This window comes from Mytilus edulis, chromosome 7, assembly GCF_963676685.1.
Source record: "Mytilus edulis chromosome 7, xbMytEdul2.2, whole genome shotgun sequence".
Lineage (NCBI taxonomy): Eukaryota > Metazoa > Mollusca > Bivalvia > Mytilida > Mytilidae > Mytilus > Mytilus edulis.
Window position 1 is genome coordinate 19,336,137 of NC_092350.1, and position 23,591 is coordinate 19,359,727.

The window sequence follows — 23,591 nt, forward strand, 5'->3', positions numbered from 1 at the left end:
ATTGGATGTAAGGGTACAATATATTTTTTATTTATCTATGAATAACTGCAGTGTGTATATTTACAATATACATTTTGAAACTTATTAAAACATTTTCTAGAGAATTATTCGAAAAGACTTCCAAAATTTCATAAATTTGGTGCAAAATGACGGTGGGCATGGATAACATAAACAAGCTCCGTTGCCAGAAGTTGGTCATGATACTAATTGGCTTTAATTTTTAAAACAGAATAATAAAGTACTAACACAACTTATAACTGTTTTATCCAGGTTTATATCTTAAAAAGTGGTAAATTTATAAAATGTTAATATTGTCGTCCGGCAGCTACAAGCATATTTCAGACGAATTGTGCACATCCTGTTACAAGCATGAAATTTGGCATAGACCTTCCTCAACTATTACTCTTTTGTTTCAGATAGGGAGGCATTTGAAAATAATGTCTCACTTCCGGTAAAATCCAAAATGGCGGACGTCATACTTAAATCAGCCCAATATCGAAGGCTAGCGTGTAAAAATGTGTTATTATCATGCTACTATCATAATATTTGGTACAGACCTTTGTTTTTTACTACTTTTGGATAAATTAAATAGATTAGATGTCTTCAGAAACCCCACTTTCGGTTAAAATCCAATATGGCTGACATTGTACTTAAATAAGCTTATTTTTTAGGGAGGGTAACTGAAATGTCTCATCTTTGAAATTTACGTCATATTTTTAACCGGAAGTGTCAACTTTATATCTAAATATTTACAACATGCTAGAATAAGTGGTTTTGAGGATAACTTTAAGCCAAAAGTTTAATGACCAGCACAAAATAAAATCATGTCTTTACATATTGAAAAAAATGAAAATTAGAATAAAAAATTGATATTTCTCTGTCCGCCATTTTGGATATACCCGGAAGAAAGGGTTTTTAAGACATATGTCTTATGCATTGTATCCATCAGAAACACCAAAGAAAGGTTCATACACAATGTAATGATAGTAGCAATACGTTAAAACACATTAAATCACTATAGTACTAAAAATTATTTAAAATTATTACTATTTGGCCAAGAATACATGTTTATTCACAGTCACCATGACATGCACACATCGCAGTGCACGGGATACCCGATTTTCCACATTAAAAATGACCGCGGAATCCTTTCTTACATCCACAATGTATAAGCTTTTGACAAAATGATGAGGCCTCAAAAAGAGTTTTTCAAAAGTTATCCTCTTTGTCCCCGCCTGGAGTGGGTAGCATAAGAGCCAATCCCAAGCTCGTCTCCCTAAACACCTGCCTAAGTATATTGCATTATTTACATGCTGGAAAAGACTAGACCAAGTTGAGGGAATAGCCTCGAAAAGCCGTCCCTGTTGCGCAAATAGTTATTTTCTTGCTTCGTTAACCATGTTATACCCATCTGCTAAGTTTGTGCAATCTTACAGTAAAACCCCGGTGATTTAGTCTGATTAATCATCATTCTTTTTGTTAAAGTCACATCTTCAAATGCAATCAATGTCTCCCACATAGTCTTTTCCCCCCTTTCAAGCAAAGAGAGAACCATATCACAACAGGTAAAGACATGGATAACAATAAGTGTTTCAGATCACCCAGATCACTCATTGCCTAGTGCATTTGAAAGGCCATTGATAGAATATATTAATCCAAAGTCTTTTGCCCTCCCAAACACAACGTCTACCCCTATGTCACGGAATAGCGAAACAGTATTGACAACATCATAAGTGCGTGTTTCACTGCATCAGACACATGCACCATGATTTTAGTGTCTGCCTCTAAATGTGAACTTGGTGCTGAACTTGAAATACATTACGTGGTGGATAAGATAGAATATCCTGACCATTTGTTGCTATAACTACCATACGCATCCAAGACTTCATCCACTCGTATTTCAGTTTTAATGTATTTTATTTAGGTAAGGACATAATACCCAACCAGCATACTCAGTAGGCCGCAATTCACAATCGGAGACCTGATTTCCAACATTTACAAAGACTGTGGTATTGTTTCTCACATCTTAATAAATTCTGCAAAAACACATATTTTCTTGCCTTGTTAACCTAATCTGTTTTTTTTTTTTTTTTTTATCTTCCAACAAAACCACGTATCGTTTTCAATGACATTAAACATCAAATCCATATGGTGATGTTGGCTGGTCAATCATCATTCTAAATGCTATAGTCACATCTTCAAACTCCATTAATGTCACCAACGCAGTTCCTTTTCCAGCGAACGTGTTATCTTTTAATGCCTAGTGCATTTGAAAGGTCATTGATTGATATATATCTTATACTTTTCCCCTTCTAAATGCAAACCAAAGTTTGTCTGCCCTATGTCACGGAATAGCGAAACAGCAATGACATCAGTATCGACTGTTTGAGTCATGACTCAGTTAAGTCTATGTTTCACTGCATCAGACACATCTATCTTGATTCTAGTGTCAGTCTCTTCGTGTAAACATGGTGCTAAACTTGAAACATCATCAAGTGGTGGATAACACTAAACATCCTGAGCATTTGTTGCTTCAACTACCTTGTACTCAAAATTGTATTGAGCAAGCTCCTGTGAATGAAAACTTAAAAGTTCTTTCTTACTGTCGTCATCTCTCAGAAAACTTTCCCATCTTTGAGGATGTTTTTAATCCTGGGTTCGTCTGTGTATTCCCTTTCCCCTAAATGTTGCCCTTGCTTCTTTTAGCAGCTTTAAAACTACCAGTATTTCGCTATTCCGTAACAAAGGGGCAGACGAACTATTGATTGTATTGGGGAGGCAAAAATCTTTGGATTAATATCTATCAATGGCCTTTCAAATGCACTAGGCAATGAGTGATCACACACTTTTATTTCTGACCAATACCTTATGACGGGTTGTGATACTGTTCTCTCTTTGCTTGAAAAGGAAAAAAAAAAGACTGCGTGGGATTAAGGTATTTGAAGATGTGACTTTAACATAAAGAATGATGATTGATCAGCCTAAATCACCGGGGTTGTACTGTACAAACTTATCAGATCTAACATGATTAACGAACCAAGAAAGTCAATTTTTGCACAAAAGGGAAATCTCATTTTAAGTGAGGCTATTCCCACGACTTGTTCTAGTCTTTTCAAGCATGTAAAACGTGTAATATACTAATGCAGGTGTTTAGTGAGACGAGCTTTGGATTGACTCTTATGCTACCTAGTCTTGTCACTAATGGATTGCGAAGGGACAAAGAGGATCCCTTTAAAAAAAACTCTTTCTGAGACCTCATCATTTTTTCAGAAGTTTGTACATTATGGATGTAAGAATTGAAGGATGCCGCGGTTATTTTTAATGTGTAAAATCGGGTCTCCCGTGCACTGCCTTGTGTGCATGTGGTGGTGATTGTGAATAAGCATGTATTCTTGGCCAAATAGAAGTAGTTTTAAATATTTTTTAGTACTATAGTGATTTTATTTTGTTTAAATCAATCTATCCAAAACTCTACATCGAAGAAATAGATTGAGGACTCATCTTTAAAATTTACGTCATATTTTTACCGGAAGTATCAACTTTATATCTTAGCATTTACAACATGCTAGAATAAGTGGTTTTGGGGATAACTTAAAGCCAAAAGTTTAATGACCAGCACAAAATAAAATCATTTTCTTTACATTTTGAAGAAAGTTGAAAATTTGAATAAAAAATTGATATTTCTCTGTCCGCCATTTTGGATAATTCCGAAAGTAAGGGTTTTTAAGACATATGTCTTATACATTGTCTCCATCAGAAGCACCAAAGAAAGGTTCATACACAATGTAATTATAGTAGCAATACGTTAAAACACATTTCAATTACCCTCCCTAAAAAATAAGCTTATTTAAGTACAATGTCCGCCATATTGGATTTTAACCGGAAGTGGGGTTTCTGAAGACATCTTGCAATCTATTTAATTTATCCAAAAGTAGTAAAACACAAAGGACTGTACCAAATATATATGATAGGAGCATGATAATAGGACATTTTTACACGCTAGTCTTCGATATTGGGCTGATTTAAGTATAACGTCCGCCATTTTGGATTTTACCGGAAGTGAGACATTTTTTTCAAATGCCTCCCTATCTGAAATAAAAGAGTAATAGTTGAGGAAGGTCTATGCCAAATTTCATGCTTGTAACAGGATGTGCACAATTTTTTACAAAGCCGCCGGACTACAATGGCAGAATAAATAGTACCGTTTTTCCTCTATGAGGGGGAGGACAGGGGGTACCCTTCTCCCTTCTCCCACCCGTCTTCTCCTTTCTCCTACCCCCGTTCTCCTTTCTCCCATTAGAATAAAACATCTCCTTTTGAGATACTTTTTCTTGAAATATTAGAAAAAAATTTAAAAGGAGAGATATTTTATTTTTTCTCCTTTCCCCAACTTTTTCTCATTTTTCCCAGCCTTCCTCTCCTTTCTCCTACCCCTTTTCTCCTTTCTCCCACCCCCTTTCTCCTTTCTCCTACCCCCTTTCTCCCCGTCTCCCTTACCCCTGTCCTCCCCCTCCTCTATATATCATAGTAGTATAATTGTAGTTTACATGTAGATAAACGCGAAAAATAATTTTCCTCTATATATATATGTTACAGGCATTTTCTAAATTTAGGCATTTTGTAAAATGACTGAAATTTTTAGGCATTTTCTAAAATGCCTGCATGATTTAGGCATTTTACAAATTGACTATTTTTTTCAGGCATTTTACAAAATGCCTGAAAAAATTGTAAGGCATTTTACAAAATGCCTAAAAGACTAAAACTGAATATAATGTACTCAAAATTAAACGACTTGAAATATCAAATAGATAGTTTTATTCTATTATTAAATAAAGCATGCAATTTAAACAGTTACAGATTTTTAATTGTAATTGAATTATTTACATAAACAGTGAAGTTGACAATTATTTGTTGCTACATGTAAGGTTTGGATGACAGCGACTGTTACACATTTGTCCCGACTTTTTGCAAAGACAACGTTTAGTGTTGCATCTAGTCTTACCACTAGCACTACAGCCACATTTTATGTAACCCTGACCATTACATAAAGAAACTTTACTGACAGCTTTTCTAAAGGATATTTCATTATCATAATTTACAGATTGAATAGCAATAAAGTTACTGTCAGACAGTTCAAACTGATTCCTGGTGTAAAGTCCAAGTATTTCTTTTTTAATTCCCAGTTGATAACGATGCTCTTCCTTTCCAGTCACAACAGCCATAAGGTTAGGGGTCATCCATAATTGTCAACCATTTTCCAAAGTGTACAAAACGTACACTTGGGTGGAGGGGGTTAAACAATCAAAATTTTACCGTATGCCTTTTAAAAAAAAATAAAAGTAAAACAGCCAGATATTTTTCAATCTATTTTCAATGCAAATTTTGATATGAATCTGAATATTTCAGCATTTGCAAAAATAATCGGTGCAATCTAATTTTTTTATATCTTAAGTTTAATTAACCTCTTACAAACCAGGTATGTCCTGAATCGTACAAGTATCACCTTTTTTCATACCAATTTTCAGCATACCTTTAAAGCCATATAAGAAAGAAGAGACCTTCCGAACTGATGTACCACTAAAAATAACCCCTGGTTTTCTTGAAATCTTAAATTAGTATACTATGGAGCGCATTAATCCTCAAGTTTTAATGTCAACTCATAGACAACTTCGGTAAATTTGGCCTCAAAACGGTCTTAATATATTTCTCTTTCACCAAAAGTTTCATTTCTGCAAATTTGTTGGGTAGTTTAAGTAAACAATGACATCAAATGCACTATTTTTTGTCCGAGTAGGCATACTTTCACATACGTTCTAAATTTGAGCGAGTAATTGGTGGTGTGACACCTTATCTCCCCAAAAAAACTCAATCTGAATAATCATAAGAATGGATGACAAATGCGACTATGCATGTTACCTATAGGACACAGAGGCATGATGATTAATTTATAGTGGAAAGAAGAGAAGCGATACATAAAATGAAGTCTTCTCGTTTAATAGTATAGAAAACATCAACAATCTATACTTTATATTGAACGATAGCATTTTTAATAAAACACAATTTTACATTACAATTTAACCAATAGTCGTTAATTTCTATATAATTTAGTCTCTTGTGGAGAGAAGTCTCGTTGGCAATCATACCATATCTTCTTGTTCTTTTATTGGTACATATAACATAAGAATTAACTCAAAATAGTTTGAAAACAATGTTAAATGCAACTTAAAAAAGAGGTGGCAATCTTCCCATTATATTTGATTGAAAGTATGATATTGTTAGTGTCATTTATGCTAGGATATAAACCGTTAAGCATATTTCCAAGCAACATAACAAAGCTCTTTTCTGTTTAATTTGCGTGTACGTATATAAAATAGATTACCCCAAAATAGTATATATGTTAATTAAGTATGGGTTTTTTTATTAAAAAAATAGAGGCAACAACAAAAAATCTTTATTGCTAACAGACTAACAGAACAACTGAGAGACGATTTATAGTTGATGTGTAGTTGACGGGTTTTTATAACTCAGCATGCATATCGTAGAATAGTCGTGTACATTTCATTTTAAACCATTTACCCCTTTTTAGTATATAATTGCAGGATATTTATGGTTCTGCGGTACCTGTGAAAATAGTATATATCAAAATTCTAAACCAGTTATTGTATGAGAGTGTATTACAGACACCTGCCTAAACTATCATGTATACACGGCTCAGTGAGAGAATGACACCTGCTTTAACTATCATGTATTCAGGGCTCAGTGATTTCCAGAGAATGACACCTGCTTTAACTATCATAAATTCAGAGCTTATTTAGACCAAAAAAACAATTTCATCACGGTCGTCACCTTTGTCATAGTATACCTTGTATTGAGTTTCAATACCTATAATAACGTATATGATATAAAGTTTCATTGTTAGACCTAATTAACTTAAGTATCATAAAAGAATGTCTTGATTGCATAGTATACCTTTCGAGAATATAGAACTCAATTAGCAGTACCAACAAATCCATATTTATTTCGTTGTTCAATTGAATTCAGAAGGTTTCCATTATGTTTCTATGGAAACCGTTTTTTTTTCTCTTTGAAATATCGTATATCTCTTTTCCCTATGTATAATTATCCTGAAAGCTCGTGACATTACCTCAAACCTACCTGTGATTTAAGGGTTAAAATTCCGTCATTATTCAATAAAAGACAAGCAAATTACAGCATCAAAGGTAAGGATTTTCATTTTCCCGATCTCAAACCAAAAACAAAACAGTTTTTAAGTTCTTTATTAGTGATGATTTATTTAATTTTTAATATTCACAGAGAAACTACATCATTAATGCAAGATTTATAAAGAAAGAAGATGAACACAATGTCAAATAGGAATTGTGTTCGATATTCAGTATAAAAATTTGTTTGCAATTATACTTTCTTCCAAATACAAATGTATAACAATTTAAAAGAAAAATGTTTATTTTTTTCTTATTAAGTTTCAATATTTGATCATTGTTTTGTAATCCTTTTTTTCAGATGCTGATAGACGAAACCGATCAAATATCTTTAAAAAGAAGATTTTATTCGACAGAGAAATTAGACGAAACATATCGCAGAGTAAATCCACAGAGGAGGTCTTTTTTACAAAATTTCAAATCTCAATGTTTTTGTTCCAATAAAAGGGCATGGAATATTCTAACAACCGTCCTTCCGTTTTTGAAATTTGCTGCGGAATACAAAGTTAGTAATATTATATGTGATATCATCAGTGGGTTGACAGTCTCAATGCTGCACATTGCACAAGGTATAAGTTTCGCAATGTTGGCCGGTCTCAAACCGCAATACGGGTTATATTCATCAATCTTTCCAGTTGCAATATACTTTATCTTTGGAACATCTCAGCACATTTCCTTCGGATCAAACGCAGTGTTGGCTATTTTAACCAGAAATGTAATACAGAGAGAAGTTGAACTGCAGAGAGAAGGCTATTATTTGAACACTACAAATTCTGTCTTTACAAGACAGTTTCCTATAAATGCAAGTGAAGATTACATGTCCCTTACAACAGAGTCAACTATGATGTCATCCGAGGCAATGACTGCGAATGCGTCATACCAACCTGTTAATTACACAACTACTACAAAGAGAGTACTAACAACCGATGATGATGACTATTCTCGACTAAATGGAGAAATCGGTGTTATAGCTTGTATGATGACTGGTATTTGGTTGACAGGATTTGGAATCTTACGATTGGGTTGGATTTCGAAGTATCTGTCAACTAGTTTTATTGGCGGTTTCACAACTGCATTGGCCATTCATATTGCATCATTAGAAATTCCACCCATGCTTGGTATACAAGTTTTACCTCGTTTTGGTGCAGGAAGGTTAGTCTATATGTATGTTGACCTATTTACTGAAATTAAGATGACCGTTCTTGGTGACCTTACAATTGCCTTGGTAACTCTCGTTATAATCTTGACATATAGAATTATATCAAATAGATACAAAATACATCTAAAATTCCCTATACCTTTAGAACTGCTTATAGTGGCAATCGGTATTGTAGCTTCTTATTTTGGAAAACTGGAGAGCAATTACGACGTATCGGTACTTGGCGAGGTACCAGTGGGGTTTCCGATACCTTCAGTGCCTACATTTCAACGAGGATCTAATATGGTTACTGATTGCTTAATTATGGCGCTTATAATATTTATCATATGCGTTTCAACAGCGAGAACAGCAGGGAAAAAAGAAAAACAGTATACGGACTACAACCAAGAACTGATAGCATATGGGCTCTGTCATGTTTTTTCTTCTTTCTTTTCTTGTTTTCCTCAAGCCACTTCACCTCCAAGAACAATGACTCTCAAACACTTGCGCGCTAAGACAACTTTTCACGCAATATTCACTGTACTTATAATGGCTTTAGTCATTTTATGGATTGGACAGGTTTTTGAATTCTTACCTATGGCAATGATAGGAGCCATCGTTGTGGCATCGATGACAGATTTGTTTACTCAGTTCTCTGAATTACCAAAGTACTGGAAGGTTAACAGGTTCGATTTCTTTACATGGATGATAACTTTTCTGGTATCAATATTTGCTGATTTAGATTATGGATCAGTTACTGGAATCGTTTTCTCGTTCTTGTCTGTTGTTGTTCAACACCAAGTTGCAAAAGGACGCACAATTGGCTTTTCCGATAAAGAAAGTGTCACTTTTGATGAAAAGAGAAGAATTCACGTAAAAGAATTTCCATCGGTTAAAGTATTTATGTTTGATGCACCGATTATTTTTGCAAATGCTGAAATATTCAAAGACAAACTTTATCGACATGTTCCTAAACCTCAAATTAAGACAGAAGCTGTTCGTTTACCATCTATTGATTCTGTTGGGAGCAGAACCAATGAAAGCGACTACTGTGATAACTTAAAGGTAAATGGTCACGTGCATGTAAAGAATGACAAAATTTGTTCAGTGGCCAAATTGAAACACGTGGTTATCGATTGCCAAAAGGTGAATTATGTTGATATTTCTGGAATAGATGTTCTTACTGAAGTAATGAGAGAATACAAGGAAGTTGAAATCAATGTTTATTTTGTGAACTGCTCGACGAGAGTCAGAGATGCACTACAAGCATCAGGTTTCTTCACATCATTCCCGAAAGATCACATTTTCTACGATGTATTTGATGCTTTATTTGCAATTGACAATTCCTTTCTAGGTACCCCGCTTAAAATTTCAACGGTCGAAGAGATAACAAAGCTATGAAAAAGATTTTCAAAGAGATATGTTTTGTTATTAGTCACTTATCAAAATCTTTGAAAGTTTGATGTTTGTGGCTTTGTGTCTAAGATATGATCAGAAAACAATGTTGTGATAAGTTGCTAAAATTTCTGTGAAGTTTTGAACTATTTTCGTATATTACTTTACTATAATTTTGAACGTTAACATTTTGCATAATAAACATAATCGTGGTTAGTGGGTGTATTTTGCATCTCTTTTATGAAGTATTTCATTTTTTAAATGCAAAAGACCAGAACGAACAGACAATCCTAATTTGAAGCAACATTGTCAATCTTTTGTCAGTAGAAAACACAGTATTCCAATAATTGTGCGGAAACGTCTTTTTGACATTAATTTTGACTTTTTCAAAATTGGTTAAAATTCTTAGTTACTATTTCAAATTAGATTTCAAGCTCTAAATGTGTTTGGTTTTTTTTTGTTGTTTTTTTGTTTTTTGTTGTTGTTGCTTATTTGTGGTAAATGGCCGTATCAATCTGAATAAATGGATCACCTGTCAAGCTTGTTATATAATTTTCACAGACGACACATAACTTTTTCGTCTGCGACTACTAGATTTGTGTATTAGTCTCAGTTTTTATGCATAATCCTTTCAAATGTTAACTAATATCTTGTTGATTATATATAAGAATGTTTACAACAATGAAAACACATTAATTTAAAGAGAAAGCTTTCTGTTTTTCAAAAAAAATATTGTGACTTCCCTGTGAATCTGTATTGTCATATTAATATATTATGTAATTCTTATAAAAGTTGCTGAAAAACTAATTTGTTTACATTATATTTGTACGTTTGTTAAATAATCAGTGTGTTTCAAATATTGGGGGTTAATTTGTGTTTGCTTAATAGAGAATAATAGAGAAAAAGCTCATCATAATAAAGAAAAGGCTCATCATAATAAAGAAAAAGCTCATCATGATAAAGAAAAACCTCATCATAATAGAGAAAAACCTCATCATAATAAAGAAAAAGCTCATCATAATAGAGAAAAACCTCATCAAAATAGAGAAAAAGCTCATCATAATAAAGAAAAAGCTCATCATAATAGAGAAAAACCTCATCATAATAAAGAAAAACCTCATCATGATAAAGAATGTAGTACCATAAGGCAGTTACGGCGTTCCATAGCATTTGTCCGATTTCTACTATTAATCATATATACTGGTATACAATAACATTGCACTTGGTCGGACTGCTTTATTTTTTAAAACGTAAAATACCTCTACAAATTAATTTTGTTATTAAACCTGTTTCGTCTAATTTACATTTTTTCGGTATTAAGTAGCTTTTATTGTGGATGTTATTTAAAGATATCAATAATAAAACACATTTCTTCAAATGCATATGATAATACACATAAATAGGGTAAGCGGAAGAAGGGATCCCGTAGACCGCCTTACGTCACGAATCATGAATTATGCATATTCTATTTATAGGCTATTTTTAAACGATTCGGAAAATACAAATGCTAAAAATAGAATTTTCTTAACATGTAAAACTATCTTAAAAAAAACGATGCAAAATCATTAACTTTCATGGAGAGTGGTAAAGGGTTATTTTCGTGGTACGTGATCGCGTTTTTTATTTCACGTTCAACGTGTTTTTACTTTTTTATTTCACGTTCAGTCGTGCAAAACAGCTAGGTGTTCAACATGTTCTGCCTATGTAATTTTTATACGTGCTTCGTGATTCAAATGCTTATTTTGCGTGCTCAGTATTTAAAAAATAATAAAATCAAACACTAGACAGTGATCGTCACCATGGTCAAGAACGAAACTGATTTAATTTTGTAAATTATCAAGTTACATGTATATCATAAATGTGTACACACTAAATAGGGAATATTAAGTAAAACAGAGAGTTCATATAATTCTACAAGAGGACAGTGACTCAGTCACAAAAGGTTCACCTAAAAGTCTTTGTTTTTCGTGCAACGTTCATGACAGAAATTATTTCACTTTCAACGTAAAATGGTGTCTTAAATAGGAAAATGTTCCGCATTACAGTAGCATATATCATTGTGCCCTCATTAAGCAAATATATTCCTTTTTAAGATATATGATATATGATTTTTATTATCCGCTTAATAGAGTACTTTGATGTAGGCAAATTGAAAAAAAAAAACCATGTAGCTTACACTTTCTTAGACACGAGACATTTCCTTTACGGGGTGTGAGGGGGTGGTGGTAGTGGTGGTGGGGGTGGGGGGTGCTGGTCTTCGTTTCCCCTGTTAATTGTTTATAATGAAGCTACAATAAGTAACATGTTCTATTAGGGCGTTCTACATGATCTTCTAGGCGGTCTACATGATCCTCTGTTGTCTGAACATTATATTTCTACTATAGAACGTTCTTTAGGATCTCTATATTGTTTGTTTATCATGTATATACTAAAGGACGTTCTACAGGATCACCTGGGCAGTATATAGGATCCCCTGTTGTCTGAACATTATATATAAACTATAATAGAACGTTCTATAGGATACCCTATTGTTTGTTTTTGATGTATCTCCTAGAGGACTTTTTACGGGATCCCTTGGTCGGTCTGTGTGATCCCCTGCTTTCTCAACATTATGTATCTACTACAAGACGTTCTATAAGATTCCTGTTGTTTGTTTTTCAAGTATATACTATAAGGCGTTCTACAGGATCCCCTGGTCGGTCTACGGGATCCCCTGTTTTCTCAACATAATATATCTACTATAAATTAAGACGTTCTATAGGATCCCCTATTGTTTGTTAATCAAGTATATACTAAAGGGCGTTCTACAGGATCCCCTGGGCGGTCTTCAAGATCCCTTGTCTGAACATTATATATCTACTAAAGGACGTTCTATAAAACCTACTGTTGATTGTTTTTCATGTTTATACTATATGGCGTTCTACAGGATCCCCTGGGCGGTCTACAGGATCCCCTGTTGTCTACATAATATATCTACTGTAGGACGTTCTATAGGATCCCCTATATTGTTTGTTTATCATTTATATACTAAAGGGCGTTATACCGGATCCCCTGGTCGGTCTACAGGATGGCCTGTTGACTGTTTTTTTTTATGTTTATACTATAGGGCGTTCAACAGGATCCACTGGGCGGTCTACAGGATCCCCGTTTGTTTTAAAATATATATCTACTATAAGACGTTCTAAAGTATCCCCTGTTGTTTGTTTTTCACTTATATACTATAGGGAGTTCTACCGGATCACCTGTATTATCAACATAATATATCTACTATTTACAAGACATTCTATAGGATCCCCTATTGTTTGTTAATCATGTATATACTAAAGGGCGTTCTACAGGATCCCTTGGGCGGTCTACAGGATACCCTGTTGTCTTTACATTATATATGTTCTAAATGGCGTTCTATAAGACCCCCTGTTGATTGTTTTTCATGTTTATACTATAGGGCGTTCTACAGGATCCCCTGTTATCTTAACAAAATATATCTACTATAGGACGTTCTATAGGATATTGTCTGTTTATTATTTATATACTAAAGGGCGTTATACCGGATCCCCTGGGTGGTCTACAGGATGGCCTGTTGACTGTTTTTTTATGTTTCTACTTTAGGGTGTTCTACATGATCCACTGGGCGGTCTACAGGATCCCCGTTTGTTTTAAAATATATATCTACTATAAGACGTTCTAAAGTATCCCCTGTTGTTTGTTTTTCATTTATATACTATAGGGCGTTCTACAGGATCCCCTGGGCGGTCTACAGGATCCCCTGTATTCTCAACATAATATATCTACTATAAGACGTTTTATAGGATCCCCTATTGTTTGTTAATCATGTATAAACTAAAGGGCGTTCTACAGGATCCCTTGGGCGGTCTACAGGATACCCTGTTGTCTTTACATTATATATGTTCTAAATGGCGTTCTACAGGATACCCTGTTGTCTGTACATTATATATGTTCTAAATGGCGTTCTATAAGACCCCCTGTTTTTCATGTTTATACTATAGGGCTTTCTATAAGACGTTCTAAAGTATCCCCTGTTGTTTATTTTTTTATTTATATACTATAGGGCGTTCTACAGGATCCCCTGGGCGGTCTACAGGATCCCCTGTATTCTCAACATAATATATCTACTATAAGACGTTTTATAGGATCCCCTTTTGTTTGTTAATCATGTATATACTAAAGGGCGTTCTACAGGATCCCTTGGGCGGTCTACAGGATACCCTGTTGTCTTTACATTATATATGTACTAAACGGCGTTCTATAAGATCCCCTGTTGATTGTTTTTCATGTTTATACTCTAGGGCGTTCTACAGGATCCCCTGGGCGGTCTACAGGATCCCCTGTTGTCTTTACATAATATATTTACTATAAGACGTTCTATAGGATATTGTCTGTTTATTATTTATATACTAAAGGGCGTTATACCGGATCCCCTGGGTGGTCTACAGGATGGCCTGTTGACTGTTTTTTTATGTTTCTACTTTAGGGTGTTCTACATGATCCACTGGGCGGTCTACAGGATCCCCGTTTGTTTTAAAATATATATCTACTATAAGACGTTCTAAAGTATCCCCTGTTGTTTGTTTTTCATTTATATACTATAGGGCGTTCTACAGGATCCCCTGGGCGGTCTACAGGATCCCCTGTATTCTCAACATAATATATCTACTATAAGACGTTTTATAGGATCCCCTATTGTTTGTTAATCATGTATAAACTAAAGGGCGTTCTACAGGATCCCTTGGGCGGTCTACAGGATACCCTGTTGTCTTTACATTATATATGTTCTAAATGGCGTTCTACAGGATACCCTGTTGTCTGTACATTATATATGTTCTAAATGGCGTTCTATAAGACCCCCTGTTTTTCATGTTTATACTATAGGGCTTTCTATAAGACGTTCTAAAGTATCCCCTGTTGTTTATTTTTTTATTTATATACTATAGGGCGTTCTACAGGATCCCCTGGGCGGTCTACAGGATCCCCTGTATTCTCAACATAATATATCTACTATAAGACGTTTTATAGGATCCCCTTTTGTTTGTTAATCATGTATATACTAAAGGGCGTTCTACAGGATCCCTTGGGCGGTCTACAGGATACCCTGTTGTCTTTACATTATATATGTACTAAACGGCGTTCTATAAGATCCCCTGTTGATTGTTTTTCATGTTTATACTCTAGGGCGTTCTACAGGATCCCCTGGGCGGTCTACAGGATCCCCTGTTGTCTTTACATAATATATTTACTATAAGACGTTCTATAGGATCCCCTATAGTGCTTGTTTATTTATATACTAAAGGGCGTTATAGCGGATCACATGGGCGGTCTGCAGGATCCCCTGTTTTGTCAACATTATTTATTTACTATAAGACGTTCTACGGGATCCCCTGTTGTTTGTTTTTCAAGTGTTTACTATAGGGCATTCTACAGGATCCCCTGTTTTCTCAACATTACATATCTACTATAGGACGTTCTATAGGGTCCCCTGTTGTTTGTTGTTCATGTTTATACTATAGGGCGTTCTACAGTATCCCCTGGGCGGTCTGCAGGATCCCCTATTTTCTCAACATTATATATCTACTATATGACGTTCTATATGGTCCCCTGTTGTTTGTTGTTCATGTTTATACTATAGGGCGTTCTACAGTATCCCCTGGGCGGTCTGCAGGATCCCCTGTTTTCTCAACATTATATATCTACTATAAGACTTTATATATGATCCCCTGTTGTTTGTTGTTTAGGTTTATACTATAGGGCGTTATGCAGGATCTCCTGTTGTTTATGAAAATTATGAATTTAAAATATGACATTCTAAAGGTTCCCCTGTTGTTTATTTATCATGTATATATTATAAGGCTTTCTATAGGATCACTTGGTTGGTCTGCAGGATCCCCTGTTTTCTCAACATTATATATCTACTATAAGACGTTCTATAGGATCCCCTGTTGTTTGTTGTTCATTCACTGGGCGGTCTACACAATCCCCTGTTGTCTGAACATTATACATATACTAAAGGACGTTCTATAAGACCCCCTATTGATTGTTTTTCATGTTTATACTATAAGTCGTTCTACAGGATCCCCAGGGCGGTCTACAAGATTCTCTTTTGTTAAAAATAATGTATCTGAGAAAGGAAATTCTATAGGTCCCCCTGTAGATTGTTTTTCATGTATATACTATAAGACTTTTATTATCCCTTGGGCGGTCTGCAGGATCTCCTGTTTTCTCAAAGTTACATTATCTAAAATAGGACGTTCTATATGGTCCCCTGTTGGTGTTGTTCGTGTTTATTTTATGGGGCGTTCTACAGTATCCTCTTTTGTATGAACATTATATATCTACTATAGAACTTTTTATAGGATCCCATATATTGTTTGTTTATTATGTAAATACTAAAGGTCGTTCTACAGGATCCCCTGTTGTGGATCCCCTGTTGTCTGAACATTATATATCTACTAAAGGACGCTCTACAGGATCCCCTGTTGTTTGAATATTATATATCTACTATGGGACGTTCTATAGGTTAGACTGTTGTTTGTTTTTCATGTATATATTACAGGGCGTTCTATATGATCCCTTGAACGGTCTGCAGGATCCCGTTGTTTGTTTATCATGTATCTAGTACTAGATGTATCAACTAGTGAACGTTTTATATGATCCCCTGTTGGGTCTATAGGATCACCTCTTGTTTAATAATTGTGTATCTTCTATAGGGTATTCTTTGGGATCTTTGGGTCGTTAAATAGGATCCCCTGTTGTGTGTTCAACATGTTTCTTCGAGACGGTGTTCTATAACATCCAAGGGTCGGTCTTCTGGAGCCATGTTGTTTGTTTATCATGTATCTATTAGAGGGCTTGTATATGAACTCTGTGTGGTCTATAGGATCCCCTGTGGTTTAATAGTTGTGTATCTGTATAGGGCGTTCTATATGATCCCCAGGGCGGTCTATAAGATCCCATTGTTTAGTTATCATGTATTCACTAGATTTATCTACTAGAGAGCGTTCTATGGGATCCCCTGTTTGGTATAGGATCACCTGTTGTGTTATAATCGTGTATCTGCTATAGGGCGTTCTATAGGTTCCCCGGGGCGGTCTATAGGATCCCCTGTTGGTTGTAAATCATGTATCTATAACAGGTTGTTCTATAGGATCCCCTGGGCGGTCTATAGGACCCCGTATTGCTTATTAATCGCGCATCTGCTATAGGGAATTCTTTGGGATCCCCGGGTCGGTCTATAGGATCCTCTTTTGTTTGTTCAATATGTTTCTTCTAGAGGGTGTTCCATAAAATCCCAGGGTCGGTCTATAGGAGCCCTGTAGTTTTTTCATCATGTATCTATTAGAGGGCGTTATATATATGCTCCCATAGGCGTTCTTTAGGATCCCTTGTGGTTTAATAATTGTGTATCTGCTATAGGGCGTTCTGAAGGATACCCGGGGCGGTCTATAGGTTCCCCTGTTGTTTGTTCATAATGTATCTATAACAGGTTGTTCTATACGATCCACTGGGCTGTCTATAGGATCCCTTTTGTTTAATAATCGTGCATATTCTATAGTGTGTTCTATAGGATCCCCGGGTCTGTCTTTAGGATCCCCTATTGTTTAATAACCTTGCATCTGCTATAGGGCGTTTTATGTTATCCCTTTCAAAGGGCGAGGGGGGCATATTGTGATTGGTTGTTTTTTTTTTTTTTTTTTTTTTTTTTTTTTTTTTTCTTTTTCTGTTCTTTTTCCCCATAATTTTATTGTCCCGACAAGTTCTCGGAAAAGGATAGAAACATTCATCTTTATGGCATTATGGCATAATGTAAACCATTATATAAAGTTGTGCTTTTTAATAAGGGGATGGTCCAAGATGGTCTCGATTACTATAAACACTGGTCAACAGTATTTTTTACAGTTTTTTGTATATAATTCTAGTATTCCTGAGCATAGAACCATGATATTCAATATACAAAGTAGGTGTCAACAATTTGTATGATCCTCAGAACTACCTAGCAGTAGGTAGTTGTGTTTTTTAGTATATATTTTATTTCAAAATTGCTGACGGTAACCTAGCAATGTCAAGGTCGTCTGGCAACTTGACCACAGTATGACATCCGCCTTTGTTCGCAATGGCAATTCTATTTGTTTTCGTATTCTTATGGATTTGTACAGACAGGAGAAAAGAAATTGACCCGTCTTTTAATATCCCTTTCCGATATATTGATGATGTACTGTCTATTAATGATAATAGATTCAATGAGTATATATGGCAAGCCGTTTTACTATTTATTCTAACTTCAATAGCTCATATAATATATCAGATATTTCAAATGATATATAAAATCTCTCTCTCATATAATATATGAGATATCTAATATAATATACAAGATATCTCATATAATATATATGATATTTTATATTATCTACTCTTTAAAAGATATCTTATCAACTTTAAAAGATAGCTTATATACTTTATAAGATATCTTATATACTTTATAAGATATCTTATTAATTCAATAAGATATATTATACACTTAAGAAGATATATTATAAACGAAATGAAAAAAAAGAAACGAACAATATTATAGATACATGACGAACAACCAACAGGGGATCTTATAGACCGCCCTGGGGATCCTATAGAACGCCCTTTAGCAGATACACGAATATTGCACAACAGGTGATCATATAGACCCAACAGGGGATCCCATAGAACACTCCCTAGTAGATACATGATTACCAAACAACGGGATCCTATAGAACACCATATAGCAGATACACAATTATTAAACCACAGGGGATCCTATAGACCGCCCAGGGGATCCTGTAGAACGCCCTCCAATAGATACATTATGAACAAACAACAGACCGACTTAGAGATTCTATGGACCGACCCGGGGATCTTAAAGAACGCCCTATAGCAGATGCACGATTATTAAACAATACGGGATCATATAGACCACCCAGGGAATTCTATAGAACGTCCTATTATAGATACATGATGAACAACCAACAGCGGATCCTATAGCGGATCCTATAGACCGCCCCGGGGATCCTATAGAACGCCCTATAGCAGATACACGATTATTCAACAATAGGGGATCCTAAATAGGACACCTTCAAGTGGATACATCTAGCAGATACACAAATATTAAACAATAGGGGCTCCTATAGACCGCCCAGTGGATCATATAAAACGCCCTGTTATAGATACATGATGCACAACGAACAGGGGAACTTATAAACGGTCAAGAGGATCTTATAGAACGCCTTATACTGGAAACATAATGAAAAAAATAACCAGGGGATCCTATAGACCACCCCGGGATCCTATATAACACCGTATAGCAGCTACAGGATTATTAAACAAGAAGTGATCCTCTAGACCCAAAAGCGGATCATATAGAACGTTCTCTAGTGGATACATGATTAACAAACAACGGGATCCTATCGACAGTCCCGGGGATCCTATAGAATGCCCTCTAATAGATACATGATGAACAAACAACAGGGGCTCCCTTAGATCTACCTTTGAATTATATCGAACACCCTCTAGAAAATACATGGTGAACAAACAACAGGGGGTCCTTTAGAACGACCCAATGATACTATAGAACGCCCTATAGCAGATAAACAATTATAAAACAACAAGAGATCCTATAAAACGCCCTGTTATTGATGCATGATGAACAACCAACAGGGGAACGGCCCAGAGTATCTTAAAGAACGTCTTATACTAGAAACATAATGAACAAACAGCAGGTGATTCTATAGACCGCCCCACAGCATGCAGATACACGACTATTAAACAACAGGGGATCCTATAAAACGCCCTCTAGTATATAAGTAAAGTAGATACATGTTTTAAAAAACAGGGGAACCTATAGAAGGTCCTATCCTAGATGCCTACAAATCAAATAGGGGATCCTGAAGAATATAAAATGTTCAGACAACAGGAGATCATGTAGACCTCCCTATAGTATAAACATGAAAAACAATCAACAGGGGATCCTATAGAACGTCCTATGATAGATATATATAATGTTGAGAAAACAGGGGATCCTGCAGACCACCCAATGGATCATAAACGCCCTACAATATTTACATAATAAACAAAGAACAGGGGAACCTATAGAATTTCCTATCTCAGATGCATATTTTTTTTAACAAAAGGGGATTCTGTAGACCGCCCAGGGGATCCTGTAGAACGCCCTATAGTAAAAATATGAAAAACAAAGAACAGGGGAACCTATAGAATTTCCTATCTAAGATGCATATTTTTTAACAAAAGGGGATTTTGTAGACCGCCCAGGGGATCCTGTAGAACGCCCGATAGTATAAACATAAAAAACAATCAACAGGGCATCCTGTAGACCGCCCAGGGGATCCGGTAGAACGCCCTTTAGTATATAAATAATAAACAAACAATATAGGGGATCCTATAGAACGTCCTATAGTAGATATATAATGTAAAGACAAAAGGGGGTCCTGCAGACTGCCTAGGGGATCCTATTGAATGCCCTTTAGTATACAATTGATAAACAAACAACAGGAAATCCTATAGAACGTCTTATAGTAGATACATAATGTTGAGAAAACAGGTGATCCTTTAGAACGCCCTATAATATAAACATGAAAAACAATCAACAGTGGGTCTTATAGACCGTCCTATACTAAGTAGTACATATATTATGTTGAAAAAACAGAGATTCCTGCAGACCATCCAAAGTTTCCCGCAGACCACCCAAGGGATCATATAGAAAGCCCTATCGTATAAACATGAAAAGCAATCAACAAGGGGTCTTATAGAACGCCATTTAGTAAATATATAATGTACAGACAACAGGGTATCCTGTAGACCGCCCAAGGGATCCTGTAGAACGCCCTATAGTATATACATGATTAACAAACAATAGGGGATCCTATAGAACGTCTTATAGTAGATCAATAATGTTGAGAAAACAGGTGATCCTTTAGAACGCCCTATAGTATAAACATGAAAAACAATCAACATGGGGTCTTATAGAACGTCCTATATTACATATATTATGTTGAAAAAACAGAGATTCCTGCAGACCACCCAAAGTTTCCCGCAGAGCGCCCAAGGGATCATATAGAAAGCCCTAAAGTATAAACCTGAAAAACAATCAACAGGGGATACTTTAGAACGTCTTATAGTAGATATATATTCTTAGACAAACGGGGATCCTGTAGACCGCCCTATAGTATAAACATAAAAAAACAGTCAACAGGGCATCCTGTAGACCGCCCAGGGGATACTGTAGAACGTCATATAGTATAAACATGAACAACAAACAACAGGGGACAATATAGAACGTCCTATAGTAGATAAATAATGTTGAGAAAACAGGGGATCCTGTAGACCGCCTAGGGGATCCTGTGGAACGCCCTATAGTATATACACTAGAAAAACAAACAACAGGGGATCCTTTAGAACGTCTTAAAGTAGATAAATAATTTTGAGAAAACAGGGGATCCTGCATACCGCCCAGGGGATACTGTAGAACGTCCTATAGTATAAACCTGAACAACAAACAACAGGGAATCATATAGAACGTCTTATAGTTGAGATATAATGTTGAGAAAACAGGGGATCCTGCAAACCAACCAAGTGGTCCTATAGAAAGCCTTATAGTATATACATGATAATTAAACAACAGGGGAACCTTTAGAATGTCCTATCTTAAATGCATAATTCATAAACAACAGGGGACCCTGTATACCGTCCATGGGATCATGTTAAACACCCTATAGTATAGACTTGTAAAACAATCAACAGGGGGTCTTATTAACGTCCTATAGTAGATATATGATGTTAGGACAACAGGGGATACTGTAGAACGCCCTATAGTATATACTTGAAAAATACACAACAGGGGATCCTATAGAACGTCTTATAGTAGATAAATAATGTTGAGAAAACTGGGAATCCTGTAGACCGCCTAGGGAATCCTGTAGAACGCCTTATAGTATACACTTGAAAAACCAGCAACAGGGGACCCTATAGAACGTCCTATAGTAGATATACAATGTTGAGAAAACAGGGGATCCTGTAGACCGCCTAGAGGATCTTGTAGAACGCCCTATAGTATAAACATAAACAACAGTCAACAGGGGATCCTGCAGTCTTATACAACGTCCTATAGTAGATATATAATGTTAAGACAACAGGGGATCCTGCAGACCGCCCAAGGGATCTTAAAATACTGTACAACGCCCTATAGTATAAACCTGAACAACAAATAACAGGGGAACCTATAGAATTTCCTATCTCAGATGCATAATTTGTTTTAACAAAAGAGGATCCTGTATACCGCCCAGGGGATACTGTAGAACGCCCTATAGTATAAACATGAACAACCAACAACAGGGGACCCTATAGAACGTCTTATAGTAGATAAAAAAAGTTGAGAAAAGAGAAGATCCAGTAGACCAACCAAGGGATCCTATAGAAAGCCTTATGGTATATACATGATAAACAAACAACAGGAGAACCTATTGTAAGTACTTTTTTAAATGCATGATTTTTAAAAACAGGGTATCCTGTAGAACGCCCTATAGTATATACTTGAAAAACAAACAACATGGGATCCTGTAGAACGTCTTATAGTAGATAAATAATGTTGAGAAAACTGGGAATCCTGTAGACCGCCTAGGGAATCCTGTAGAACGCCTTATAGTATACACTTGAAAAACCAGCAACAGGGGACCCTATAGAACGTCCTATAGTAGATATACAATGTTGAGAAAACAGGGGATCCTGTAGACCGCCTAGAGGATCTTGTAGAACGCCCTATAGTATAAACATAAACAACAGTCAACAGGGGATCCTGCAGACCGCCCAGGGGATACTGTAGAACGCCCTATAGTATAAACCTGAACAACAAACAACAGGGGATCATATAGAACGTCTAATAGATATATAATGTTGAGAAAACAGGGGATCCGACAGACCGACCAAGGGATCCTATAGAAAGCCTTAAGGTATAAACATGAAAAACAATCAACAGGGGGTCTTATACAACGTCCTATAGTAGATATATAATGTTAAGACAACAGGGGATCCTGCAGACCGCCCAAGGGATCTTAAAATACTGTACAACGCCCTATAGTATAAACCTGAACAACAAATAACAGGGGAACCTATAGAATTTCCTATCTCAGATGCATAATTTGTTTTAACAAAAGAGGATCCTGTATACCGCCCAGGGGATACTGTAGAACGCCCTATAGTATAAACATGAACAACCAACAACAGGGGACCCTATAGAACGTCCTATAGTAGATATATAATGTAAAGACAAAAGGGGGTCCTGTAGACTGCCTAGGGGATCCTATTGAATGCCCTTTAGTATACAATTGATAAACAAACAACAGGAAATCCTATAGAACGTCTTATAGTAGATACATAATGTTGAGAAAACAGGTGATCCTTTAGAACGCCCTATAATATAAACATGAAAAACAATCAACAGTGGGTCTTATAGACCGTCCTATACTAAGTAGTACATATATTATGTTGAAAAAACAGAGATTCCTGCAGACCACCCAAAGTTTCCCGCAGACCACCCAAGGGATCATATAGAAAGCCCTATCGTATCAACATGAAAAGCAATCAACAAGGGGTCTTATAGAACGCCATTTAGTAAATATATAATGTACAGACAACAGGGTATCCTGTAGACCGCCCAAGGGATCCTGTAGAACGCCCTATAGTATATACATGATTAACAAACAATAGGGGATCCTATAGAGCGTCTTATACTAAGTAGTACATATATTATGTTGAAAAAACAGAGATTCCTGCAGACCACCCAAAGT

At 35.7% G+C, this 23,591-nt stretch overlaps 2 protein-coding genes across 2 annotated transcripts in view; one reads left to right on the top strand and one right to left on the bottom strand.

Moving 5' to 3' along the window:
• Nucleotides 1-23,591, bottom strand: part of LOC139480943 (sulfate transporter-like) — a 55,224-nt gene that overhangs the window by 18,253 nt on the left and 13,380 nt on the right. The window lies entirely within an intron of this gene.
• Nucleotides 7,714-10,439, top strand: LOC139482802 (sulfate transporter-like). The gene has a single exon (XM_071266856.1). The coding sequence runs from the start codon at nucleotides 7,771-7,773 to the stop codon at nucleotides 9,757-9,759; it is 1,989 nt and encodes a 662-aa protein (XP_071122957.1). The 5' UTR covers nucleotides 7,714-7,770; the 3' UTR covers nucleotides 9,760-10,439.

What these genes read in the sequence shown, in the direction of transcription:
- LOC139482802 (XM_071266856.1), top strand. Translation starts at nt 7,771, where the DNA reads ATGCTGCACATTGCACAAGGTATAAGTTTCGCAATGTTGGCCGGTCTC.